The 27,891-nt window shown below is 48.3% G+C and overlaps 2 protein-coding genes across 3 annotated transcripts; both read left to right on the forward strand.

The window, feature by feature from the left end:
* Positions 1 to 7,865: 7,865 nt before the first annotated feature.
* CAMP (cathelicidin antimicrobial peptide) lies at positions 7,866 to 10,020 on the forward strand. Of its 2 annotated transcripts, none has more exons than XM_059160785.1 (4): positions 7,866 to 8,094; positions 8,745 to 8,852; positions 8,990 to 9,061; positions 9,807 to 10,020. In XM_059160785.1, exons 1-4 carry the CDS (start codon positions 7,897 to 7,899, stop codon positions 9,957 to 9,959), a joined length of 531 nt encoding a protein of 176 aa, XP_059016768.1. In that variant the 5' UTR covers positions 7,866 to 7,896; the 3' UTR covers positions 9,960 to 10,020. The 2 variants fall into 2 exon arrangements, with proteins under 2 accessions (XP_059016768.1, XP_059016769.1); XM_059160786.1 differs by having other exon boundaries at positions 7,867 to 8,094; positions 9,831 to 10,020.
* Positions 10,021 to 24,008: 13,988 nt separating this feature from the next.
* ZNF589 (zinc finger protein 589) lies at positions 24,009 to 25,167 on the forward strand. The gene is given in 3 exon segments (XM_059160787.1): positions 24,009 to 24,229; positions 24,232 to 24,498; positions 24,501 to 25,167. Coding segments are annotated over 3 exon segments (702 nt in total). The 5' UTR covers positions 24,009 to 24,028; the 3' UTR covers positions 24,735 to 25,167.
* Positions 25,168 to 27,891: the final 2,724 nt, after the last annotated feature.

The raw sequence follows: 27,891 nt of genomic DNA on the forward strand, positions 1-27,891 counted from the left end.
TTTGGTTTCTTGAATTCCACAGATGAGTGAAATCACACGGTATGTGTCTGTCTCCGACTGGTTGTTTATTCTGCTTCCCATTATACTCTGCAGCTCTGTCCATGTCCTTGCAGATGGAAAAGATCCACTTTTTTTTAATTAATTAATTAATTAATTTATTTATTTATTTGGCAGAGATCACAAGTAGACAGAGAGGCAGGCAGATGGAGAGAGAGGAGGAAGCAGACTCCCTGCTGAGCAGAGAGCCTGATGTAGGGCTCGATCCCAGGACCCTGAGACCATGACCTAAGCCGAAAGCAGAGGCTTTAACCCACTGAGCCACCCAGGTGCCCCAAGATCCATTTCTTCTTCTTCTTCTTCTTTTTTTAAGATTTCATTTATTTATTTGACAGACAGATCACAAGTAGGCAGAGAGGCAGAGAGGGGGGGGGGAAGCAGACTCCCCGCTGAGCAGAGAGCCAATGTGGGGCTCGGTCCCAGGACCCTGAGACCATGACCTGAGCCACCCAGGCGCCCCAAAGATCCACTTTCTTGAGGAGTTTCCCTAGTTTCTTTCTGGGAGACATTGCCTGGATCCCCTGCTCACTTGTGTAAAAGCTGACAAGGACCCTGGTGGAGTCTGGGATGCTCACGGGCTTCCTGGCTCAGCTCCCCGTGCCCCCTTGGGGGGGTGGAGCTGGGACAATCCTGAGTGTCCCTTCCTGAGCTCACACGGCAGGGCGCCCCACTATCCACCCCATACTAAGTGCCTTGGGGTCCGGGGCTGCTCAGAGCTGGGCCACAGATGAGCTGGTCTCACCCCTTGGGGGTCCCACCGTCTGGAGGAAGACAGACAAGGAAATGGACCCGGCCGCCATGCCAGTCAGGTATCCCAGCCTAAGACTTCAACTCTTTTTCCTACCTCAGGTCTTTCTGCTGTGCCTCCCCACGCCCTTCCCCACCTGCCCCCTCTCAGGAGCACAGCACCACAATCAGCTCACTCCGTATCTCCTCAGGATGCCCCAAGAGGGGTTCTGTACTTGTTGTCTCCATCCTAATATATTTTGCACACCTCTCACAGACTCACGACTGCCCCACAGAGACTGCACTGTGGGGCACGGTGCTGAAAGAGAGCTGTGTTCAGGGAGCCCCAGGAGCTGGGGCCAAGGACAGTCAGGGTGGGCTTTCCTGAGGAGGGGAGCCTTGTTCTGAAGGAGGGTAGGACTCTGGCAGGTCAGGGAGGCTGGGCTGCGGGGAGTGGGGGAGAGGGTGCTCCAGCAGAGGAAAGCTGCCTGTGCTGGAGGGGGCGGCCCACTGGGCGGGTTCAGGCTTGGAAGGGCTGGAGGCTGGCAGGGAGGCCAGAGGCCAGCTCACAAAGCTCCAGAGTGCCCCCTAGGGTCCGATGACGGGCTGCGGGGTGGGGGTGTGTGTGCTGTGGGGGCTGAGCCCCAGCCAGCATGGCCCCTGCCACATCTGTGACCTTGCTAAGCCCCCTTCTGCCTCTCTCTGGGGACCTCAGTGACTCCTTCTGAGCAATGGGAAGTTGCGATGGCATTGATACGCACTTCTTTGTGCCTGTTCGGAGCTCTTACTTTCTTTCTTTTTTTTTTCCCAAGATTTTATTTATTTATTTGACAGAGAAGTCTGTTGTTCAGTCTGCAGCTAAGAACCTGGAACTTTTGCCCAGGGCCCTGCCTTTCCACAAAACAGCTGCCGCAAGCCAAGCCTGCCAGAATCCCAGGAGGGCCGCTGCTCAGAGAAGCCGGAGAGTCCTTGCCATGTGGACTCGGCCCCAGCCCCACGTGTGAGGGTGTGGGGACCCAGGGGACATTTGGAAGAGCGGGAGGGGGCCTGGAAATCACACTGAGACTCAAGGGAGCAGGGTGAGACCCTGGAGAGAAAATCTCACAGAGTATGGTGAGGGCTTGGAGGGGACAGGGAGAGAGATCCTGGGGAGCAGAGAGGGATTCCCCGGGGACCTAACTGAGCCCTGCCCCCTAGCAAAAGCAGTCCGCTGGCTAAGGATTAAATAGCTTAATTTACCAAATTTACCTGGAGAGACCACTTTTAGGCAACCATGGAGCATTGAAAACCTTATACAAACAGGCCCATTAGGTGGCCCACCTCAGAACATCCCGTGAGCCCTAGCTGACCACTGGCTTACTAACCGGGACATCGGACACCAGACACTAGTACCAGGAAAGGGGGATTCTGTATGTTCCCATACCTCCTCACCTTCTCTCTTAACTACAGCCCCCTCCCCCACCCCTGTGCTGACCTCAGCTACCTTGCAATATATTCCATACACTTCTGTCTCCTTTGTTCTGCCTTGGGTGAATTCTTTCCTGCCTACAAGGCTGGCCTCTACCCAGTAGGGCTGTCCCACATTTGGTGGCCTCATCCCATCAGAGCGCGCCACATTACCAACACTTTGTTTTAATGACACTTCATTCCTGGGTGCCTGGGTGGCTCAGTGGGTTAAGCCGCTGCCTTCAGCTCAGGTCATGATCTCAGGGTCCTGGGATCGAGTCCCGCATCGGACTCTCTGCTCGGCAGGGAGCCTGCTTCCCTCTCTCTCTCTCTGCCTGCCTCTCTGCCTACTTGTGATTTCTCTCTGTCAGATAAATAAATAAAATCTTTAAAAAAAAAAATGACACTTCATTCCTAATATATTCTTATGAACACATTTCTCAGATATGTTAAGGAGATTGAATGCTGAGTTTGGGGAATTTATTCTTCTTGAGGGTTAGTCTTTTTATCATAGAACATAGTCTTTTTTTTGCTATACAATAAAAACTAGCTCTGTATAAATGAAAATTTTAGTTCTTTTGATGTCCCTTAAAGACTGAGTAATTTTCTGATGTGACTTTTTTTAGTGTCTTAAGAATACTGCTCTGTTTTTCAGACTGAGCAACTCAGAAAGTCTAGGAAGTGATCAATTAATTAAAGAGGGCCCTCAAACATTTTGTACCATTTACAGGAATTCAAGTTATAGGAGATTGGTTTGAACACTTGAAGATTTATCTGCAGTGCTACTGGGTCTGCTTTTATGTCTCTTCATAATGAATTTGAGCAGACATGGAAACATAAACTGGGGTGGTGAACCTGAAAAGAGGGAGACAGAGAGGAGGAGGCTGAGGACACAGGGAGGCTGGGGTTCCGGGAACACTGGAGGCCTGGCCCCTCTGACACTCTCAGGCCCTGTGACTCCATTCCTCCCCTCATCCCCTATAGAGATACATGAGTACGTTTTGGACAAATCAGTAAATTTTATCAACTGTGTGAATGGATCATTCAGAAATCATCATGGAGAAACCTTAAAAACATTATGCTAAATGAAAGAAATGAAACTGTTTATATGAAATGTCCAGAATAGGAAAATTCATAGAGACAGAAAGTAAATTAGTGATTGCTTAGGGCTTGGAGTGCTGCTGGGGGCGGGGAATGGGGAGTGACTGCTCACAGTGTTTTCTTTTTTTAAAAGACTTATTTATTTTAGGGAGAGAGAGATTGAGAGCATGCACAAGGAATCAGGGGGAGGGTCAGAGGGAGAGGGAGAGAGACACGCTGAAGAGCCTAGAGTCCGAGGTAGGCCTCAATCTCGGGAGCCCTGAGACCATGACCTGAGCCAAAATCAAGAGTCGGATGCTTAACAAACTGAGCCACCCAGGTGCCCCTCCAGGGGGTTTCTTTTGGGGATGATGAAAATGTTCTAAAACTGACTGTGGTACTGGTTTGCAGAACTTGTGAGTATTCTAAAAATCATCAACTTTACACTTTATTTTTTTAATGTTCTCACTTTTAAATTTGATTGTTTAGTGTTCTGTATCATTTTAAGATCTTTATTTATTTATTGGACAAAGAGAGAGAGAGATCACAAGCAGGCAGAGAGGCAGAGAAAGAGGGGAAAGCAGGCTCCCCACTGAGCAGAGAGCCTGATGAGGGGCTTGATCCCAGGACCCTGAGATGGTGACCTGAACCAAAAGCAGAGGCCTAACCCACTGAGCCACCCAGGCCTCCCCAACTTTACACTTTAAATGGGTGAACTGTGTGGCACGTCAGTCATATCTCAGTAAAGCTATTACAACAAAAAAGTTGATTTGGGACGAGGCATCTGCTTCCCAATCCCTACAGCCACAGGCAACAGATACAATTTACAGGTGCATGTTGCCTTGGCCCCAGCCACGTGGAGGCACAGAAATGTTGGAGCAGCACAGGGTTTATGGATCACTGGCAAGAAGAGGCTGGGAATGGGGAATGGAGCTGGGCAAGGTCACCAGGCAAGCAGGAGGGGCTGCCCAGGTCAGGAAGCTGAAGGCCTCATCTTCCTCATTGGCGGCAAATGTGGAGATGGGAAATCTGATTTTGCAATGGGGCCCTGGCCCCGTGTGGGTATTCTTGCACAGGCCAGGGTGTGATTGCCCACAGTGGCCTTGGCCTTTCCCAGGAGGACACATTCTTTGGTTTGACACTTCCAGTCTCCCCCACCATATACCTTGCAACCACCACCAGGGGAAGACAGATGGGCCCTAGAAGCTGAAATCCGGGCAATATCTGGGTTTCCCCATTCTGGCCGGACAGAGATTCCTGGGACACCATGTCCCAGGCCCCTCTAGGGAATCACTCCAGGAAACAAAGGCATATGCTCTAGAAATGACACATCAGCACCCCCATGATGTGTAGCTTTTCTTTTGATGGCTGTTCTCTAAACCTGGCTCTGGATGCATTGGTTGTTGGACCCCTCTGAGGGCAGAGCCCAGTGCCGGGTCCCAAGAGGGGCCCAAAGATGAAATGGGTCCTGTCCCCTAGGGAACCTGTGAGATGAAGGGAATGCAGAGTCTTGCCCTCAGGAGCCTCTGTCTGGGGGACAGACTTGGCACATTTGAGAAGCCCTGGGGGGAGGCTAGACAGATGGAGTGGCTTGGGGAGTCCAAGTTTGAGGGGGCAGCTCAGGCCTTCATGACTCTTGCCTAAAGGGATAGGTAGCCTTATCCTGGGGACCAGCCTCAGACTAAAGGGAAGGTTGGTGAGCTGCCTCCATCCTGATGTTGGGTGTGGGATGCATCATAGAAGATGCCAGCTGGGGGTGACATTGGGCCAGACCTCCCAGAGAGGCTGACTCTGAGGAAACATGTAACAGGACCCTGGGGCAGTGGGTGTTGGTGCTGGCAAGGAGGGCACAGCTCCCAAACCTGCATGTGGGCATGCACCTATTGGGATATGGTTGAGTTCGAGTCACTGCTGGGCAAGGAGACTTGACCCTGACCTCACTCACAAAAACTCCCCGGGAGGGCAAGATGTGACAGGACACATGTGTCCCCATGCAGACATTACAGGACATGTAATCCCATCCTGAAGATGAGGAGAGCCCACCGAGGCCCAGGAAAACAAAGCAACTTGCTCCAAGTCACACAGCTAGGAAAAGATGGTGCTCACGATGCCCCCATTCGAGGTCGTCTGGCGGTCCGGTCCAGCAGCGGGGAGAGGTGCACAGTGGGAATTGCGGAGTCTGGGCAGAACCGATGCGAAGCCCTGCTTGACCAAGAGGCCACTGAGGCAACAGCTGGCCTGTGAAACTAGGTTGCACAGCAGCCCATTTCTTCTTCCTTCTCCCAAGACTGAGTGTGCAACCAGCATCATGCATCCAAGATGCCACCTTCTGAGGTGCCCTGCCCTAGCCCCCAAGAGTCCCATGGGCTGCTGGAGCCAGAAACTTCCCCAAGGCTCACAGCCTCATGGCCGTTGCACAGGGGAGCTGGGACTAGCATGGCCTCTGGACCCTTCTGTTACTCTGGCTGATGGTTTCTCCCAGCGGTGCTCTCTCCACACCCCCCAGACCCAGCCACCCTAGCCTGAGGTCTCAACCAGAGCATTGGACAGAGAGAGTCATTTGGGGTCAATTCAGAGGAGACTTTCTGAAGGAAGCAAAGAGGAGCAAAGAGGAGGAGGTTGCTCTGACTGGTCAGAGTTCAGGGGAGCCTTCACAAGGTGGAAGGGCATGCCGAGCGGAGGGATTGGGTGCAGAGGTCAAGCAAGAGGAGGCAGCTCAGAGGGGTCTGGGCCGTTTGCATATATAGGGCATCCTGGTGTCTGGGGTGTGCAGGACTGCGGGTGACGGCAAGGGGGAGCAATAAGACTCCAGGCTCTGGGGGTGCCTGGGTGGCTCAGGCAGTTAAGTGCCTGCCTTCAGCTTAGGTTATGATCTCAGGATCCTGGGATCAAGCCCCACATCGGGCTCCCTGCTCAGTGGGAGTCTGCTTCTCCCTCTCCCTCTCCCCCTGCTCATGCTCTCTCTCTTTTTCTCCCTCTCTCTCTCTCAAATAAATAAATAAAGTCTTTAAAAAAAAAAAAAAAAAGAAAAAGACTCCAGGCTCTGATACCAGCTCAGGAGGCATGTGAGCTCCTAAAGGCAGGGGTTTGAAAGAGCCCCTAGAAAATTGCTGTGCATGATAGGTTGTGGCCTGGGGAGAGTCCGGAACCTAGAGAAAGTGGAGTCTGGAGATTATGGTCACACTCCAGAGGAAAGAAGATGATGACAGAAACCAGAACAAAGGGGCGCCTGGGTGGCTCAGTCGGTTAAGCATCTGCCTTTGGCTCAGGTCATGATCTTAAGGTTCCGGAATTGAGTCCCGCATCGGGCTTCCTGCTCAGCACGGAGCCTGCTTCTCCTTCTCCCTCTGGCACTCTCCCTGCTTATGTGTGCTCTCTCTCTCTCTCAAATGAATAAATAAAATCTTAAAAAAAGAAAAGGAAAGAAACCAGCACAGGGGGCTACGGGGGAGGTCTTCCCAGGAAGAAGGACCAGGCAGGGCACACCACAAGCTTTCATCTCAGGGTTCATGCAATGGCACTGAGCAAAACAGCAGACCTAGTGTAGACAAGCAGTGGGTATTCATGGGGGTCTTGAATGTAGAGATACAGACCAGGTCTGTCTCTCATAACTGGTGTCCTGAGAGGGGATGTCCCCAGGGAGATGAGAGGACTGGGAAGAGAAACAGCTCAGGATACAATTCTGCAAACCACCCCCCCCATCCATATTAAGAGAAGGGTCCCTTGGAGGAGATTGAAAAGGAGTACCAGGGACATGAGAGGGAAACCAGGAGAGTGGCATCAGGGGACAGTGGAGCAGGGGTCATCAGTGCCTGTGCAGGTAAAGACAAGGCTTGAGAGGGACCACTGCATCCAGCGAGGGCTGGCCAGCCTATGGCAGCGTGAGTGTCAGAGAGTGAAGAAGGGGGTCCATGAAGGTAGATGACCCTTCCTCGGGCTTGGGTGGGGAGGAGCCAGGGCAATGGGCCATTTTCAGGCTGAGAAAGGAAGTGGAGATGACCCAAGAAAGGGGGACAGCCAGAGCTGAGCCCCTGAGCTGTCCAAGGGCTGGGTCCAGAGAACAGGATGTTGTGGCCTTGAAGGTTTCCCTTACAACTGCCTGGGCAGGGGGTGGTCAGGCTCTAGAGGAGGGGTGGTTACTGTTATTCATTCATCAAACATGAGCTGAGTGCCAACTGGATGCAAGACAATGCCTAGAGCTGGAGATTGAGTGGTGAATATATTATATTACCGTGATTCCTGGGGAGAAGGATGTTGGACAGCTATCTGTCTCCTTTTTTTCCGGGGTACTCAACTCTCTTGAGCATCCCTGGCCATGACACTCCCCTGTGGGGCCCAGGAGAGGCCAACACATTGCCGGGGAGATGGAGAAACTATTTCTTTAGTCACACGTGAGGACCTCTTGCCCGCTGTCCAGCAAGCCCCGTGAGGCAACCACAGGAGGGACTGAGGCAAGCCTCTGTCCACATCCTGGCAGGCAGCCAGTGATGGGTGGGTCAGGAAGGCTCCTGGTTGGGTCTTTGCATCACACTCAGGTTGGGTATAAAGGAGGGACCTGCAGGTTGGGAGGAGGTCGACTTGGGGACCATGGAGACCCAGAGGGACAGCACCTCCCTGCAGCGGTGGTCACTGTTGCTACTGCTTCTCGGCCTGGTGGTCACTCCAGCCACCTCACGGACCCTGAGCTACAGGGAGGCTGTGCTCCGTGTTGTGGATAGCTTAAACCAGCGGTCCTCAGATGAGAATCTCTACCGTCTCCTGAAGCTGAACTCAGAGCCTCAAGGAGTGAGTCGGGGAGGGTGGCAGTGGGAGGGACGCTCTGCTCTGGCCAGCCAGGATGTCCGTGCTGTCCTTTCCTTTGTTCATGCTTTGCTCATGTCAAGAAGGCTTTTCTCTAAGTGTGGTCCAACCTCTTCCAGGAAACCTTCCCAGAGCTGTGTGCTGCCTCCCAACCCCCCCCTCCCCCCCAGCATGAGCGCTTCTTGCCTTAGAATCTCTGCTGTGTGTGAAGAGATGCCAATTCCATTCAGCCTTCTGGAAGTTCTGGGGATGAGTGGGATTACTGGCTCTGGGATGTGACTTCCCTGCCCTGGGAAGGGCTCTACTCAGCCTTGAGATTCCAGTGGCAATGTCTTTTTCTCCAGGAGACCCCTGTTTTCCTGCGGCTCCCTGACAAGGGGGTGCCACTCATTAGAGCTTGTCTGAGGTCTGCTCATGCTCTCAGCTTGGGGAGGGCGGAAATGGGCTCTGCCCTCTTCACCTCTGTGCCTTAGCATGTAGCAAGTATCAGACACACAGCAGGGGCTGTTGAAAGGCTGCTCTCTTAGCTGGGAGGTTGGTGGGGGGCATGGGCTGGGGAAGCTGGGCAGGGATATAGATTAGAGAAGGCAAACATGAGCCTGAGTCTGGTCTTCCCACTTTCCTCCCCTGACCAGGACGAGAACCCAAACATCCCACAGCCAGCAAGCTTCACTGTGAAGGAGACTGTGTGTCCCAAGACAACACAGCAGCCCCTGGAGCAGTGTGATTTCAAGGACAATGGGGTAAGGCTGGGGGTGCTGGCAGATGCCCCCCTGGGAGCTGAGCAAGTGGCTTCCTGGGAATATTTCCAGCCACTGGGGTGAGGCTGGGAGGTTATGGCACGGAGGCTCCAATTTGACCCAGAGCCTCCTCTTCTCAGCTGGTGAAACAGTGTGCTGGGACAGTCAGCCTGGATGAAGACAAGAGCTACTTTGACATCAGCTGTGAGGAGGTGAGTGGCCCCTTCTGGGTTGCAGGGGTTAATGGGAGTGGTGTATAGAACATCCTATGGGCCACTTAACCACTGTCACATCCAGGCAGAGGAAGCCCTTCCTACCCTGGGCTTCTCCCTTAACCTGAGCCTCAGGTCTCCAGGACTGTCTCTACAACCCTTTAGAACAGTGGTTCCCAAAGTGTGATCCTGAGAACCTGGGAATTTGTTAGAAATGCAAATTCTCAGGGCACCTGGGTGGCTCAGTGGGTTAAGCCTCTGCCTTCTCAGGGGTCCTGGGATCCAGCCCCGCATTGGGCTCTCTGCTCAGCAGGGAGCCTGCTTCCCCCTCTCTCTCTGCCTGCCTGCCTACTTGTGATCTCTGTCTGTCAAATAAATAAATAAAATCTTTTTTAAAAATGCAAATTCACAGGCCCCCCTCAGACCTGCAGAATCAAATTCTGGGGTGGGGCCCAACAATTCGTACTTTAACAAACACTCCAGGGGATTTGGACTCCTTTTGAGGCTTGAGAGCTAGTTTGAGTAATAAGCTTTCAGCTGTGAGACCGTGCGAAGTCCCCTGCCTTCCCTAGGCCAGTCTCTTCCTCCATGGGTGCAGGGATTCAATCCAGCACATACTCTAACAGAAGGATAGAGCCAGAGGATGACCCGGAGCCCCAAGGCTCTTGGGGTGGCCCAAGAAGGGGAGTGTCTAGGATGGGAGGGGTTTCGTCTTGACCCTGGGTCCAGACCAGCTCCCATAAAGAATGTGTTTCCTTTTGATGCACAGAACCTGGAAGTCAGCAAATACGGCGGGCTGCGCGATCTCCTCGGGAGAGCGCGGCGGGGTATTCGCAGAATTGGCAGGAGAATCAAGGGACTCTTTACGAAGTATCAGCTGCCCCAGGAAGAGTCCTAAGGGTCTGCTTTGCCCTGGCTCGGGTTTCTACACCCTGAAAAATAAATTTTTGTGAAAGCAACTTCCTCCAAGCTTCAATTTTACTTGTCTTGCCTCTTACTTACCATGACGGAATCTTCAATCCTGGGAGGGCTTGTGCGTGTGTGCGCGTATGCGTGTGTGTGCGCGTGCGCGCGCGCTTGTGTGTGTGCGCGAACACACACGCATGCAAAACACAAAAGTCTGCGCCGCTCTTCCACCCAGAAGGGCATGGGGTGAGGCTGGAGGGCTAAGAGGGCAAGGACGGTGTCTCCATTCTCAGGGTTCTTCCCCATGCCCTTCAAATGCCTCCCACCATCCTCGTTGAACACCCAGCAGTGATGAAGGAGATGCACCCTGTGTGTAGTGGTAGTGGAAAGGCTGCAGAGCTGTTCCTGCTCCCATAGAGATCACAGCTGTGGGAGGGGCCAGGCATTCTCTCAAACACAGGCAGTTCTGTCTCTGGCAGGCTGGGTTCTAAGGTCAGCCTGCTCGTGCAATTCCCATAAAGTTCCAATTCCCCATGTAAAGCCTAACTCTGGGGGCGCCTAGGTGGCTCGGTGGGTTAAAGCCTCTGCCTTCGGCTCAGGTCATGATCCCAGGGTCCTGGGATCGAGCCCCGCATTGGGCTCTCTGCTCAGCAGGGAGCCTGCTTCCCCCTCTCTCTCTGCCTGCTTCTCTGCCTACTTGTGATCTCTGTCTGTCAAATAAATAAATAAAATCTTAAAAAAAGAAAAGAAAAAAAAAGCCTAACTCTGGAAAGCCCACCTCTCCTGGCATCTTCTCTGGCATTGGAAAACATCACTGTTTCTTTAGCTGGGTAGCAGATTTAAGTTGGGGGTTTGTGTTTAGGGATCATATGGTACCAACACTTGGAACTATTAAAAGCAAGAATCTTGGATGCCTGGGTGGCTCAGTTGGTTGGACGACTGCCTTCGGCTCAGGTCATGATCCCAGAGTCCCGGGATCAAGTCCCGCATCGGGCTCCCAGGTCCATGGGGAGTCTGCTTCTCCCTCTGACCTTCTCCTCACTCATGCTCTCTCTCACTGTCTCTCTCTCAAATAAATAAATAAATAAAATCTTTAAAAAAAAAAAAAAAAGAAAGAATCTTGCTCAACAGGTTGAAGAGCTCTGGCTAGGAGAGACATGGGTGCTTAGGACACTGTCAGCGTCTTGCCCACTTGCCATTCAGTAGCTGACTAGAAGCACCTGTGGCTCTTTGCCAGGGGAGTTGGCACTCCGGGGAGTAGCCTCAACCAAAGATTGGCAGGAATTGGTGGAAAAATATTTTCTCTTCCTTGTTCCTTGGGTGAATCCACGCCAAGATGGGTTACACATTGCTCACGTCCCCAGCTGGTTGTGGCCTTGCTGCCCACAACAATGACCTGTTTACTAACACACCCTGTTCTGGCTTCTTCTGTTCCTGTTCCTTCTCACTTCCTTATGCTCCCACTGCTGCTTTCCGTATTTGCCTGCCAAATAAACTCCTTCCCCTTGTGTCCTTGTCTTAGATCTGCTTCTGGGCCAGCCTAAAATAAGACATAGATATCCTGTTCTAAGAGCAACAGGAGGCAGGATATCACATAGCATTTCCTTTGTTATCTCTCACACTTGCTTCTTCCTGGTGAGCAGGTCACACTAAGTTTTCTGCTTCCATGGCTCCTACCTTCCCAAGTTGAGTGGGTTCCACTTGACCCTCCTTTCTGTGACGTCCACTGTTCGTCAACTACTGAATTCCCATGCCCTGTTGTGGGCCATCATTGTGATCACTCTGGAAATCAGAGTTAATTGTCTTAGTGAAGGGACATGGTCTCCTCTGATTACAAGGTTCTGGAAAGGCTCTTCCTTTAGGAAATAGGTTTTCTCTTCCATCAAAGGTATTCATCTTTTTTTTTTTTTTAAAGATTTTATTTACTTGACAGACAGATCACAAGTAGGCAGAGAGGCAGGCAGAGAGAGAGGAGGAAGCAGGCTCCCTGCTGAGCAGAGAGCCCGATGCTGGGCTCGATCCCAGGACCCTGAGATCATGACCTGAGCCAAAGGCAGAGGCTTTAACCCACTGAGCCACCCAGGCACCCCCAAAGGTATTCATCTTTGTGTGATTTATTTAGTTTTTAAAATTTTCTCAGTATTTTATTTAGAAAGTAGTTAAACAGGGGCACCTGGCTGGCTCAGTCAGTAGAGCATGTGACTCTTGATCTCGGGGTCATGAGTTTGAGCCCCACACTGGGCGTAGAGCTCACTGAAAAAATAACATACAGAACCACTGAAATAACTGTATAGTGAACATGTACCCACCTATTAGAATCTACAATCAGTATTATATTTAGATTATTTTTGTAGTAGAGTCAATCCTTTAACAGCTCCTTGGATGGTCTTTGCTCCTTGTGGCTGGTTTGGGGGCAGAAGCATGGATTCAGGAGCCATGTTTTTAGACTGGGTAGCCCTCACTGATGTTTGTGATGGGAGGAAGCACTCCAGACAAAGATCAGAGCCACTGGGGGCACCTGGGTGGCTCAGTGGGTTAAAGCCTCTGCTATCGGCTCAGGTCATGATTCCAGGGTTCTGGGATCAAGCCCTGCATCGGGCTCTCTGCTTAGCAGGAAGCCTGCTTTCTCTTCTCTCTCTCTGCCTGCCTCTCTGCCTACTTGTGATCTCTGTCAAATAAATAAATAAAATCTTAAAAAAAAAAAAAAAAGGCTGGGGAGTGCCTTGGTGGCTCAGTGGGTTAAGCCTCTGCCTTCGGCTCAGGTCATGATCCCAGGGTCCTGGGATCGAGCCCCGCATCGGGCTCTCTGCTCAGAAGGAAGCCTGTTTCCCTTCTCTCTCTGCCTGCCTCTCCACCTACTTCTGATCTCTGTCTGTCAAATAAATAAATAAAATCTTTAAAAAAAAAAAAAAAGAGGGTCAAAGCCGCTGGTGACATTGACCCGTATCAGTCACTGAGGCTGTGGGCTGCCCCCTCCAGAACACATAGTAGGCACCCAAGGAATGGCAGTCCCTCTCTTCCTTTAGTGGAGAGGTTGGGCTGTGGATAACCTGAACTTTCTGATTAATCCAAGGACGACTTTGGTGACTTAAGACTGGAAGGTCTTTTTTTTTAAAACTGCTTTTTTTTTTAATTTATCAGAGAGTGAGAGGGGGAGAGATCGAGCACAGGCAGACAGAATGGCAGGCAGAGGCAGAGGGAGAAGCAGGCTCCCCGCTGAGCAAGGAGCCCGATGTGGGACTCAATCCCAGGACGCTGGGATCATGACCTGAGCTGAAGGCAGCTGCTTAACCAACTGAGCCACCCAGGCGTCCTGAGACTGGAAGGTCTTTAAACATGAGGCAGAGGAAGCGTGTAGCCTACCTGTGGTCTCGCGGTGAAAATTACTGATGGGAGCTCAGAGTTTGGGGCTACGTTCCCTGGAGCAGCCCCAGCACGCACAGGAAGGTCAGGTGCATTGACTGGTGCCTTGTAACAAGCCGGATGCCACCTGTGAGCAGAGAGGAGTAGAGTTTGGCCTTGTGGGCATCTGCTCATCTCCTGCGGAACGTCACTGTGCTGCTCCAAGGATGAACAATATTCCCTCTTTGTGATCTTGGTGCCAGATTTTTGGAGTTTTTGTTTGTTTGTTTTTGTTTTTAAAGCTTTTGATTGGTATAAGAACCTGTGGTTGAAAATAAATCAGTAGGGTGGATATGGAAATGTCTCCATGGGCCTGGATTTAGCCTCTGGCTGCTTCTAGACATACTGTTTGTCACCGGACTGCCCCATAACACGAGCTCCAGCCCCAGAGCACATGAGCTCATGGCTTTTAGGTGGAGGATGGTGGAGCCGTGCTCAGTGGGCCAGGAGGTGTTTTCCCCTCTTCCACACGTTGGCGCCAGTCAGCCCGATGGTTTGTGTGACCAGCAGTGGTCCTCCCTGTTCACAAGGGGCTTTGTGGCATTTGAAAGACACCAAGTGCCTGCTTCTAGTTTGGCCCGATCCTGTTGGCGGGGATGAGGACGTGTACATCAGCGTGGTTCGGGGCGGATGCTGTGGTCTGGTTCTGGGGCCCCGGGGCAGGTCTGGCTGGCCACCTCAGGAGCCTGGGGTGCTGCGTCTTTGGCCCGGGGCAAGCAACCGAGTTAGGGGAGCCTGTGGAATCCAGAAGAAAAACGTGAGGTGAAAAAGCAATCCAAACAAGCCATTAGCATGCAGGGGGTTAGGCCAAGAGGAGGGTCCCATAGGAGCTCCGGGGTGGGCTGGACAGCTGAACTAGAAGTGGTGGTTTCACATGGAGCCAGCAGGATTTCCTCAAGCTGAACCTATAGCCCTGCGGGCTGCTTCCAGGGTGCCTGGAGCCTCGGTCAAGAGCAGGGAGGGGGCACTTAGAAGCCTCCGCCTAAGTTAGCCACTGGGAATGTCTGCTTCTCTCCTTCCCCGCCTCTCCCTTAAGGAAGATAAAGGGTAATCTCCCTACACTGCACATGGGGGAAAACCAAAACCAAAAAACGTGGAAAAGAAACCCCACCCAAGATAGGAAAATGTCAAATAACTTCCCCAAGATAGACAGATTTCCTTAAATTGCCTGGTAAGAGTTTGGTGAACTGAATACAGCCCCGTCTCACCCAGTCACCGCACGGTCTTTATCACATTACCGCTTGCTTGCGAGGGAATGGACATTTCACAGGACTAGTCTGATTCCAAAATCCGAGTAGGGTGCAAATAGGCAAGCCTCGGCTCCAGCTGGTGAAAGAGGGAAAGTTTTCTTGCCCATGGCCAAACTCCAGCGTCAGAGCCATCCTGGGTCTGGCTCGGGCTTCCAGTCGGCCGGCATAGCCCCTCCCCTGCTCTGTCTGTACCCGGATGCTGCTCTGGTACCCAAGGGCACAGCGGAGCTCAGACCCACCAATACCTCCCACACCCTGGGGCTGTTCCTGGCCGATGGTTCCAGATCCAAAGGCCCAGGGATGCAGAGAGGGAAGGGCTTTTCGAAGGTTGGGTGAGTGGAGGGAGGTGGCCGGGGGTTATCCTTGTCCGGATATGGGTGAAGGAGGCTTCTGGGTAAGGCTGCCTCAGGCCGGAGCTGAGGGGCACACTTTCTCCCATAGACACACTTAATCCATCTAGTCCCTAAATTACATTATTCCGTTCCTTCTTGGGATAAGAATTCTGTTGCATTCCCACAATAATGACAATATATTGTATGTAATTACAACCTGATTTTGAATCTGATCTCTTTACCTAATATATGTTCACATCAGAACACAAGAATATGCTGATTTTTTGTTTGTTTGTTTGAACCAGCCTAGTTTGAAATACTCAGCTTTATCTACAAAGGAAATCCCAGTTAAACTGCCTGAGGAGTAGGGATTTTTAAGCCTCCTGCCCTGTATCTGAGAGGCCGTGTGTTGGGTGGACAGAGGACCCCTAGTTCACATTTCGATGATGAAACTAGGACTCCAAAGTGAGGAAGTGGTGGGTTTGGGATTTTCCATGAGTTCTTTTGGATTGCAAATTCAGTGTTTTCAACCGTCATATTATATTGTTTAGTATGAGATAATCTGAGAGGATCAAAGGTCACTAAAAAACATGGAGAACATAAGGGAAAAATAAGTCCTTCATACTTCCTCCCCAACTTAGCTGACTGCTCCAGGATTCAAGACCTAAAGGACACTCTCCATCCTGTGGCAGCTGGGAGCGGATGCCTGCCGCCTCCTTCCTGAGGGCCTGGCAGAGCCTCCTCACAGCAGGTGAACCATGGTCATGGCCCTGAGCATGTGGAGGTCATGGTCCTGACCAGACCTGACCATGGTGAGGGCTCTGGTCATCTGTGGTCACAGCTCTGAGAAAGTGACATTAAAATCTTTCCCATCCTATTGATAGATTGATTGATTGAGATAGAAGTTTACTGAATACTCTGCAAGGGAGTGGCAGGCTAAAATCTCTCCCTAATATATCAAAAAACCATTCTGACTGTGGTCAGAGCCAGGATTTCCCCTCTGCCCTGTCCTTCCCGCATTTCCCTTCCATAGTTTTTTAACAGGAAGAATGGAAATCACTTTGTTACCCCACAAATTAACTATTCCATCCGTCTAGCTCACTGATTATCTACACCCAATTTATAAAAGATAACTAATTATCTACCACCTTAGCATCATTCCCTGCACCAGGGGTAACAGCCCCACCTATGTGGGGTCCATAGCAGGTGAAGTTGGGTTTCCACATGAGGACACTGGGGTCCTGCCCACAAAGACTTACGGTGGAGACCCCAGAGAAGTTAGATCCTGGATGGGAGAATAGCACTATAGGGGTGACTGCTCTGAGCAAGGCAGTGGTCACAGCCCCAGAAGACCTGGAGTCAAGCCTTTGATTAAGTGGGGTCAGGGCCCTTGGCAGGGGGCTGCAGGCTCTGATTACTTGCGTCATGGCCCCAGCATGTGGGGGTCACAGTCACGGTTAGAGGGGCCACATTTCCCATCACCTGGAGTCAGTGGCTCTGATCATGTGGCGTCACGGTCCTGATCACATAAAGTCATGGCACTGTTCACACGCGGTGACAGCTCCCTGACGCACTTCCTTTAGAATCCCCGCCTCCTTCTGACCCACCTGCGGCGCCTAGGATCGCCGCGTGGTCCTCCATGGGCTTGCCTATGCCACTGTCGCCCCTGTCCCCGCTTCGCCTTCCTGTCAGCCTAGGCTCGGAGGTGGGACCCGCGGGCTGTGCTCGGGGTTCGGCGGCTCACGGTGAGTCGGCGGACTGGTTCGGCGGGCCGAAGGGACAAGGGAGAGAGGAGGTGACCGTCCTACTTCCTCCCGCACTTGGACCTCAGGCGCCGAGCTGGTGTCAGCGGTGTCCTAGGCCTCGGCTGCCCCTCAGGATGTGGCGGTTGAGGCTGGGCGCTGTGCGCGCTGCTGAGGACTCCTTCGACTGCTCACCTGCCCTGCGGTGGAGAGGGGTTGCCGTCCCCCTTGGGTCCTGGACACTGTCCATGGTGCTAACCGCCGCCTCTGTCCGGGGGTCAGGCTACACCACCTGTTGTGGCAAGCGCTTCTGAGGAACTACATTTTAAATGTTACTTCTAATTAATTTGTAAGTAAGTACTGGACAAGTCTAAAATATTTCCCCATCAACCACAAGTTAATTAATTAATTAGTTAATTAATTAACTTTAACAATTTTAATTCCGGTATAGTTAATAGACAACATTGTGTTTCAGGTGTACAGTATAGTGATTCAACACTTCCATACATCACCTACTGCTCATCCTGACAACTGCAGTCCTTAATCCGCATCTCCTGTTTCACCCATCCCCCGGCCCATTTCCCCTCTGGTAACCGTCAGTTTATTCTCTATACTTGAGTCTGTTTCATGGTTTGTCTCTATCTCTTATTTACCCCTTTGTTTGTTTGGTTTCTTAAATTTCACATATGAGTGAAACCATATGGTATTTGCCTTTTTCTGACAGACATATTTTGCTTAGCGTTATGCTCTCTAGGTCTGTCCATGTCAGAGCAAGTGGCAAGAATTCTTTTTTTTTTTTTTTTTTTGTGACTGAGTAATATTCCATTATATATAAATACCACATCTTCTTTTTTTTTAATTTAAAAGATTTTATTTATTTATTTGGCAGAGAGAGATCACAAGTAGGCAGAGAGGCAGGCAGAGAGAGAGGAGGAAGCAGGCTCCCTGCTGAGCAGAGAGCCGGATGCGGGACTCAATCCCAGGACCCCAAGATCATGACCTGAGCCGAAGTCAGAGACTTAACCCACTGAGCCACCCAGGCGCCCAATACCACATCTTCTTTATCCATTCATTTACTTATATATCCCTTCGAATTAGTATTTTTGTATTTGGGGAGTAAATATCTAGTAGCATGATTACTGGATCATGGAGTAGTTCTATTTTTAACTTTTTGAGGAAACTCCATACTGTTTTCCACAGTGGCTGCACCAGTTTGCATTCCCACCAACAGTGCACAAGAGTTCCTATTTTTCTGCAACTTCACCAACACTTGTTATTTCTTGTGTTTTTGATTTTAGCCATTCTGATGGGTATGAGGTGATACCTCATTGTAGTTTTGATTTACATTTCCCTGATGATAAGTGATGTTGAACATCTTTTCATGTGTCTGTTGGCCATCTGGATGTCTTCTTTGGAGAAATGCCTGTTTGTGTCTTCTGCCCCACAGGCTTATTTATTTTTGTTTTTGGTGAGACCACATTTTCCTTTAACCTTTGAAAATTTAAGGTCATTATTGAGATGTGCTTTGTCAAGTACACACTTGACAAAGAATATAAACTACTGATAACTTTTCAATATTGATTATCTGTTGAAATGATAGTATTTTATTTTTAAAAGTTTATTTTATTTATTTAAAAGATTTTGTTTATTCATTTGACAGACAGATCACAAGTAGGCAGAGAGGCAGGCAGAGAGAGAGGGGGAAGCAGGCTCCCCGCTGAGCAGAGAGCCCGATGCAGGGCTCGATCCCAGGATCCTGGGACCATGACCTGAGCCGAAGGCAGAGGCTTAACCTACTGAGCCACCCAGGTGCCCCTAAAAGTTTTTTTTTTTTTTTAATTTTAAAATATTTTATTTATTTATTTATTTGAGAGAGAGAGCAAGCAGAGGGAAGGGCAGAGGGAGAGGAAAAAGCAGACTCCCCACTGAGCAAGGAGCCTGACTTGGGGCTTAATCCCAAGACCCTGAGAGCATGACCTGAACTGAAGGCAGATGCTTAAATGACTGAGCCACCCAGGTACCCCTAAAGATTTTTTTAAGTTTTTTTGAGAGAGAGGGAGAGCGCACGTGCAAATGAGCAGAGGGGAGGGGCAGAGAGAAGGGGAGAGAATTTCTTTCTTTTTTTTTGTTTTTTAAGATTTTCTTTATTTATTTAAGAGAGAATGGGAGAGAGAGCATGAGCAGGGTCAGGGGCAGAAGGAGAGGAAGAAGCAGACTCGCTGCTGATCAGGGAGTCCAATGTGGGACCTGATCCCAGGACCCTGGGGTCATACTTGAGCCAAAAATGCAGACTGAGCCACCCAGGTGTCCCTAAATTCGCTTTCAACTGGCCAATCTAATTTGGTCTAATTTTCATCTTGTTTCATCTGCTCCTTATTCTCTATGCTCACATTTTTGTTGATTCTGAGGACTATGTTAAAATTGCCTTAAAATACCCTGACTCAAATTAATCTTTACACTGAAACTTTGGATCCTATTGGATCCATATCAGGCTTTGAAATGTTTTGCTACTCTTGATTCATCCTTTCCATATATTTTTTTTCTCTCATTGCTGAATCTTTTAAAGCAAATCCCATATAATGTGGCATACCACTCTTAAGTATATCACAGTGCAACTCTATTAAATAAGGACAATTTTGCCTTACATAACCACAGTATCATTATCATATGTCACAAAATTATCAGTAGTGCTTCCATATCATTTAACACTTAGTCCATGTTCAGATTTACCTGAACATCTCAAAAAAGTCATTTTGCAAATTTGAATCCAGATTCAGACAAGATCCACACATTCCATTTTTTTAAAATGTCTCTTAAATCTGTATCAATTTTTCCCTCTCCTGGTTTTTCTCCATGGGCCATGAATCTATTTGTAATGCTCTGAATCTAGAATATAAATCTGTTTTAGATAACACTAAAAGGTAATTTTTGCATAGATTATAAATCAAGGGAAAACACTTCTAAACTTTACCAAGAGGTGCTTATCAATATGAAAAAAAAATCACATCATCAATGGCAGTGCTGGTGGCAGTGTTTGAGTCACCACTTATATAGCATACCTGTGTCTATCACCAATAAAATAGGCATATGTGTGTAATCAAAAGACATCTGTATCTGTCTGCATTTGTAACTTCGTGTCCATGATGATCTGCCTATAGCTGTGAGCATCTGATTGCTTTGTTATGTCTCTTAATGTAGTCCTGACAAGAAATTCATATTGAAACGCATAATGTTTTATTGTAAATTACTTTTTAAAATTCCTTTTTGGTATTTTGGATAAGGTATTCCATTATCTTAAAAATATTCTTTGTAGGGGTGCCTGGGTGGCTCAGTGGGTTAAGCTGCTGCCTTCGGCTCAGGTCATGATCTCAGGGTCCTGGGATCAAGCCCCGAATCGGGCTTTCTCCTCAGCGGGGAGCCTGCTTCCTCCTCTCTCTCTGCCTGCTTCTGCCTGCTTGTGATCTCTCTCTCTGTCAAATAAATAAATAAATAAATCTTAAAAAAATTTCTTTGTATAGGCACAATTTATTAAATATATATTTCATTTCAGGACAATAAATGAGATGTTAGAAACCAGGGTAGAAAAGGAGGCTTTGGGAGTGCCTGGCTGGCTCAGTTGGGGGGAAGGTGTGAATCTTGATCTCAAGGTTATGAGTTCAAGCCCTATGTTGGATGTAGAGATCACTTAAAAAATAAAATCTTTGAAAAAAGAAGGAAGCTTTGGTTGTGACAGTGTTGACCATCTTTTATCTGTCTTCTCCCTCACCTTTTAGTTCTTAATTAATTAACTCTGCTCCTATCATTCATTCATTCAAAAATATCTATTGACTCTTCAATGTTAGGCCCAAATGCAGGTTCTTGGGATATATCAGTGATGTGTCTGGGAGGATGGTGTTCCCAACATAGGAAACAGCCAGGGCAAGGCTTCAGGAGGGGAGGTCGGCATGGCTCTGGTGGAGCAAACGAAGGGTGGAAAATAGATAGAGTCAGAGAGGCAGCAGATCACCAGAGAATGCGGATCCTCACAGGCCCTCTGAGGAGCTTGGCTTTTACCCAGAACATAATGGACTTATTTTTTTTTTAAGTTTTTTTTATTTATTTGTTTGACAGATAGAGATTACAGGTAGGCAGAGAGAGAGAGAGAGAGAGAGAGAGAAAGCAGGTTCCCTACTGAGCAGAGAGCCTGATGTGGGGCTCGATCCCAGGACCCTGGGACCATGACCTGAGCCGAAGGCAGAGGCTTTAACGCACTGAGCCACCCAGGCATCCCCATTATGGACTTTTAAAACGAATGTTTTAAGTGAAGGGTCCTATTTATTAGAAATATAGAATAAATATAGATTAAAAAAGGAACAGGAGCGCCTGGGTGGCTCGGTCGGTTGAGCCTCTGACTCTTGATTTCAGCTCAGGTCGTGATCTCAGGGTTGTGAGATCAACCCCCATCTCAGGCTCTGTACTCAGCATGGAGTCTGCCTGAGATTCTCTCTCCCTCTCCACCCCCCTCTCCACCCACCTCTTGCCACCCCACCCTCCACCCTGCTCTTAAAAAAAGAGAAGAGAGAGAATTGGCTTTAGTCCCCCACTCCCACCCATTTCTTCTATTCCTGATCTCAGGGCAGAGCTCTCCAGGCCCCAGGGAATACTACCTTTGGAATGGGTGAGGATCCTGGTAGGACTGGGTTCAGTAACTCCTCTGGAGCAGCGTGACCTAGCTACCCCCCATTTTGTCCTGAGTCAGTGCAGTTGGGCTGGTGTTTGGACATCTCCTGATCAGGATGTCTTGGTGGCAGCTTTACAGCCCTAGACTGCCTCCGGATTTAGTTTATGTGCCAAATTGGGTTAGCTTTCCCCTCAGAAGACTGTATCTGTGTCCGGGGCTTAATTCTTGTTATTTTCTGCAAAAACCTAGTCAAGGCAGCAAGAGTGTCATTTTTTGTTTAGAAGCTTTTTTCTCTCCCTTTATGGACAGATTTAGTAGGATATAAACCTTTGTATGCTAAGTAGTCAGAGTTATCTGTGGTTTGTTTAAGAGCACATCCTGGGGGTGCCTGGGTGGCTCAGTGGGTTAAAGCCTCTGCCTTTGGCTCAGGTCATGATCTCGGGGTCCTGAGATCGAGCCCTGAATCGGGCTCTCTGCTCAGCAGGGAGCCTGCTTCCCCTCTCTGTCTCAGCCTGCCTCTCTGCCTACTTGTGATCTCTGTCTGTCGAATAAATAAATAAAATTAAAAAAAAAAAAAAAAAGAGCACATCCTGAATCCTGTCTTGTCTCTTCTTACTTTGTAGCTGTGGATAAGTTACTTACCCCCTCTAAACCTCAGTTTCCCCATCTATGAAATGATAATAGCAGAACTAAATTTGGTTTTCACGAAAAACATTATATAGCAAAATGCTGGGCCCATAGCAAGAGCTATTTATTTTTTTTTAATTTTTATTAACATATAATGTATTATTAGCCCCAGGGGTACAGGCCTGTGAATCGTCAGGATTACACACTTCACAGCACTCACCATGCAAGTGCTATTTATTATGGCAAATGGTCATGGTAATAACAACTCTTAGAATCCAAATGTCAGGTCATAAAACAAAGACCACCAAAACTTACTAAGAAAAAAAAAATTCTGAGTTTATTTAATTGTCAGATAAAGATATATATACCAGTAGAAAAACTTTTACTAAATAGTTCACAGAGAAATATCAGAGATGTTTAAGGACTAGAAAGGCAGTTTTATGGCATTTGTGCTAATAAAAGATTTTAAAAAATAGCATTCTGCATGGGATGGAATGAATCTGTGGGTCTGTACATATTTGGTGAAAAAATTCCTTTTATTAATCAGGAAAGAGTCTTCAGTTAGGGCCAATAAAGGGTCTGGTCTCCCATGATTTCAAAGAGTTCATGATTTATCATCTTTAGCTGGCTAGAAGAGTTGCAATCCAGTTTTGATGATTTCTTAGGTAAGTGCAGACAAACGGTAAAATTTCTGTAGGTGCTGATTTGTGGAAAACAGAGAAGAGCATATCTTGGACTAATTCGAGGGGCCAAGAGCCAAGGTCACTTAAGTCAGTTGTGCCTTCCTGTCTTTTATTTTGCTGAATCTTTACTTCCTGGTAGAATGATGCATACTAGTCCTCTAACCAGTATCTGAGAATGGATGGGGAAACTCAAATGTAGATTTCACATGTGCTCTTTAACTACTGTTATATACTACCTCCTACATTGGAGGACATCCAGACTGAGTGACTCCTAAGTCACCTGTTCTTTCTTCCCATTGGAAAAGTCACAAAGGACCTTCCCATATAGGTCATAAAGATGGTTCTCTCTTATTGGAAACAAATGTTGTAGCTATTTGTGTCAGTGTAACTGGTTATGGCCTAGAAGATAATTTTAGTATAATTACAGATACTTACAGAGCTGAAGATACCTCTGATGCTTACTTGGAAGACTCCTTGTAAGATAATATGTACAGTAGGTTTTGCTGTGGGTTTTTTGGGATTCAGGTAAAGGATGTAATATTTAAAAGTTGAGTGTGGTACATAATTTGAATCTAACCATGGGAAGACATCAGGAATGCTCCCTATAGGGGCGCCTGGGTGGCTCAGTGGGTTAAAGCCTCTGCCTTTGGCTCAGGTCATGATCCCAGGGCCCTGGGATCGAGCCCCGCATCAGGCTCTCTGCTCAGCTCAACTTTGTATTTTGCTTCCTCTCACTTTCTCTGCCTGCATCTCTGCCTACTTGTGATCTCTGTCTGTGAAATAAATAAAATCTTAAAAAAAAAAAAAAAGGAATGCTCTCTATATATTCTAGAACATGAAGAATGTTCTTTAAAAATAGGGGAAGGAAACTAAAGAAACATAACTAATTATAATATCTGATCCTAGACCAGATCCTGTACTGCAGGGAAAATGCTATAAAAGGACATTATTGGCTCAACTGACAAGATTGGAATATATATGAAACTTAGATACAGGTATGATGTAAATGTCAAATCTATGAAGTTGATAACTGTATTGTAGTTATGGAAGAGAATACCCCTACTTTTATGATACAGACCAAAGTATTTAGGGGTAAAGAACCGTGACATATGCAGTATATTCTCAGGTGTTTCAGAGAAAAAATATACATACATACACATGCACACACACACGTATATATAACATCACACATGTTAACAATAGGTAATTTGGGTAGGGGGTGCCCAGATATTCTTTGTATTGTTCTTAATCTTGCAACTATTCTGTACATTTGAAACTATTTCCATATAAAAAGTTTAAAGAAGTTGAATGGAAATGTAGGTCCTGTAAAGTACATCTTGGGGAAACGGACATGAGTCATTGTGAATGATTAATGGACTAGCTCTTAATCATAAGACAAGGAAGAGGAGCCCAGTGAGCCTTTCCTATGACTACTCTGACTCAGAACTTCCTTTCCTCCTTTCTTCAGGAGAATCAAAACCGGAAGTTCATCCCTGGCCCTCTTGCTTTCTGGCCTTTGGCAAGCAGCAATTTCTCAGTCAACATGAACTACTCAATCACCCTACAGTCCAGATTTATATTCAGTAAATCCACTCCAACCAGGAGATTCTTGCCCAGAGGACCAGCAGCAGCAGCAGCAGTGGCAACAGCATTCTGATAAAAGCCACGGGGCGGGGGGGGGGGGGAGCAAAGAAAATAAAGGAAGAGGAGGTTCTCAACCCTTGTCTGGGAGTACAAATGAGAGGGGGACTTCTCTGGTTTTCCCTCACTCACCCCAGGGACCATCCATAAGCTCCTGGGCAGGCAGCCGAGTACTGAAGGTACAACTCAGTCCAGCCCTTGTGCCCATAGCACAAGCTCTGGGGAAGTGCACAGAGTTCGTGAGAGGGCAGGAACAGTTGAGTTTGGAAAGCATGGACTAGATTTTAGCCAGAAGACAAATCTATTCAGACACAAGGCAGTCATGCGTGTGCAGGGAGTGTGGATGAGGTTTCAGCAGGAAGTCTCATCTCATCAGACACGAGAGGACACACACAGAGGAAAAGCCTTGTGTGTAAGGGAGTGTGGATGAACTTTTAGCTCGCAGTCACACCTCCTCTCACACCAGAGGACACACACGGGAGAAACCCTTTGTGTGCGCAGTATGTGGGCAAGGCATTAGTGAAAAGTAAGACCTTGTTAAGCATCAGAGGATTTACACAGGAGATAAGCCTTGTGTGTGCAGGAACTGTGGAACTGTGGCCAAAGCTTTAGAGTGAAATCACATCTCATCCTACACCAGAGGATACATTCAGGGGACAAGTCTTTTGTCTGCAGGGAGTGTGGTTGGGGCTTTAGTGATAGATGAACCCTCATCACCCATCAGAAGACACATTCTGGAGAGAAGCCTAAAGTGTGGGGGGAGTGTGGGCAAGCTTTTAGCCACAAGACAATCCCCACCAGAGAACAATCACAGGAGAGAGGCTTTACAAGTACATGGCGTGTGGCCGAGACTTTAGCCTCAAGTCTACTCTCAGCACATATCAGAGGACACACTCAGCGGAAAAGCCTTATGCGTGTAGGGGATGTGGGTGAGGCTTTAGCTATAGGTCAGCCCTCATGAGGCACCAGAGGACACACTCAGGAAAAAGCCCTGGGTGTGCAAGGACCAAGGGTGTGTGTTTAGAAACAAGTCAACCATCAGCCATACCAGAGGACACACACAGGGGAGAAGCCTTGATTGTAAGGTTATGTGGACAAGGCTTTAGCTGGACATCACTCCTTGTCACAGAGCAGAGGACATGCTCAGGGAGAAGCCTGTGTACAGGGAGTGCAAAGTGTTAGCTAGAGGTGACCTTGTAAGAAACACTGAGAGTCACATCTGTCCTCCATAAACCCCATTAGAGCTCAGAGAGGGCTTCAGGGACAGTGTTCTAACCCTTGACCCCTCTGTGAGTGTGAAGGTGGCAGAGGTCTAGCTTCTGAGAACAGAGGTACCAAGTGATGCTCCCTTTAGTGGTCTTTGCACCAGTCAACTAAATCTTACTTCCTTCTGCAAGTCCATTAACTTCCATTGACTTCTATGACATTCTCCTGTTTTATTTTTTTTCTATGTCCCTAACCTTTGCTGCATCCTCTTCTGCACCCACTTTTAGTGATTGCTCGGGGTTGAGTCTCTGGCCCGTAATCTGCGGGACACCTCAGCCATGTCTTCCTGCTACCCCTCCAATCCCAGACCCAGGTCCATTTAGCCACACCCCAAAAGGTCTTCAGTCTCAGGACTTAGACTTCATAATCATGCTGCTTTGGCCCTCCCCTGGCAGGTGTAAGATTTCTTGCAATGTCCACATCAGCCTGACAATACCAGGTTTCGGGGCTTTCTCATGGTGCCTCTACAGCGCCCCCGATCTCTGTGTCCAGTCTTTTAGCCGCACACTTGTATCTGTCCTCACTATGCTGCTAAAGCTCTTTGAATCAGAGCCATTCTTGCCTGTGTTACCTCTTACCTGTGTTATCCAGGGCCCAAATGGCCCCTCTTGGTCAACATAAAGGAAAGAAAAAATGTTTGTTTTCTATTAAAATCCACACAGACATTGTAGAGACACCACAGAGGCCTGGCATAGTGAGACCACTGTCAGATCCAGGAATCACAGGAAGAGATGCGGAGGTGACAAACATCCAGGCCAGATAGCTTTGGGTTCCTTCCAGTCAAGAATCATTCCCTCCTGGGTCTGCATTTTTTTTTTTTTTAGGGAGAGAGAGACCATGGGCATGCATGTGAGTGGGTGGGGAGGGGGTGGGACAGAGGCAGAGGGAGAGAAACAGACTCCCTGCTAAGCATGGAGCCTGACACACTAGATCTCAGAATCCTGAGATCATGACCTGAGCTGAGATCAAAAATTGGACACTTAATTGACTGAAGCCACCCCTTCCTTTCTTGAAAAGGGATTGAAATCAGGTCTCTAACGGCCCAATCTCTACAATGACAGGCTCACGGTTTTGTGAGATCTTCAGAATAAAGGATTGTGAGTGGAAGAAGGGATGGGGAAAGGAGGCAAACACTCCAAAGACAGTTGCGGTTCACAGAAGTTCCTGCCCAGGGAGGAACAGTTGAAGTTTTGTTTTGTTTTGTTTAAGATTCTTTTTATTTGTTTGAGAGAGACAGACAGACAGACAGACAGAGAAAGAGAGCAGGTGAGGAGCAAATGGAGGACAAGCAGACTTCATGGTGAGTGCAGAGCTGGATGCAGGGCCCCATCCCAAGACCCTGAGACCATGACCTGAGCCAAAATCAAGAGTCAGACACTCAACCAACTGAGCCACCCAGGTGACGCCGGATCTCAAATCTTGCTTTTTCTTGGACAACAGACCTTACCTTAAAAATGGGTGCCTACACTTGGTTGGATCTTTGGCCTGGACTTGCACATATGAACAAGATTTTGAATCTTACCAGTGAGTTTTGGCAATGAAAGTGACTTTCATCTTGTATCTCAGACCTGGATGTAGTTCTTAGATTTAGGCTTCTGTCCTGGATTTGGATCTCAAATGTGAATATCAGACCTTAAAGACGAACCTTATTTCTGGACCCTGGCCCTATAATTCAGAATGGATTATATGTGACCTTGGGACTAGAACTTGGATTTGGATCTTGGAGCTGGAACTCAACCTAGTACTAGATATTTAATCTGGACTTTAGAGATGGATTTAATCTAGATCTTGGACTCAGCTTATACCTGGGAAGTGCACCTAGAATTGGACCTTGGGCCTGGTCCTTGAACCACAACACTGGATCTAACTTTGGATCCAGACTTTGGGTCTTGACCTGACCTGGACTTTGGAAGTGTTTGAGTGTACCTCAACCTTGAACATGGGGCCTTGAATCTGGACTGTGAACTTGGACCTAGATTTGACATTAAACACTAACACTGGACCTGAGCCTCAAATATGAACATAGATGTTGGACCTGGACCATGGACCTAGACTTGGATCTGGATCTTAGATATTATCTGTGGAAATGCACATTGACCTGCTCCTGAACCTTGTTGTAGGTGTTGGATGTGGAATTGGTCTGTAAATTAGTCCTGATATTAAACCTGGTCCTTAGACATGGACTTTGATATTAGGATTGTATCTTGGACCTCAGACTTGAACACTGAATATTTTAAACTTAGGTCTGCCCTTGGGACCTGAATGTAGAGTATGTGTCTGCATTTGATCCTGGATACTTATGTTGGACCTAGGCTTTGGAA

The sequence above is a fragment of the Mustela lutreola genome, chromosome 2, assembly GCF_030435805.1.
Source record: "Mustela lutreola isolate mMusLut2 chromosome 2, mMusLut2.pri, whole genome shotgun sequence".
NCBI classification, from domain to species: Eukaryota; Metazoa; Chordata; class Mammalia; order Carnivora; family Mustelidae; genus Mustela; species Mustela lutreola.

Coding starts and splice junctions, on each gene's coding strand:
- CAMP (XM_059160785.1), top strand. CDS start 7,897: ATGGAGACCCAGAGGGACAGCACCTCCCTGCAGCGGTGGTCACTGTTG. Junction 8,095..8,744: donor TGAACTCAGAGCCTCAAGGA/GTGAGTCGGGGA, acceptor TCCCCTGACCAG/GACGAGAACCCAAACATCCC. Junction 8,853..8,989: donor GTGATTTCAAGGACAATGGG/GTAAGGCTGGGG, acceptor TCCTCTTCTCAG/CTGGTGAAACAGTGTGCTGG.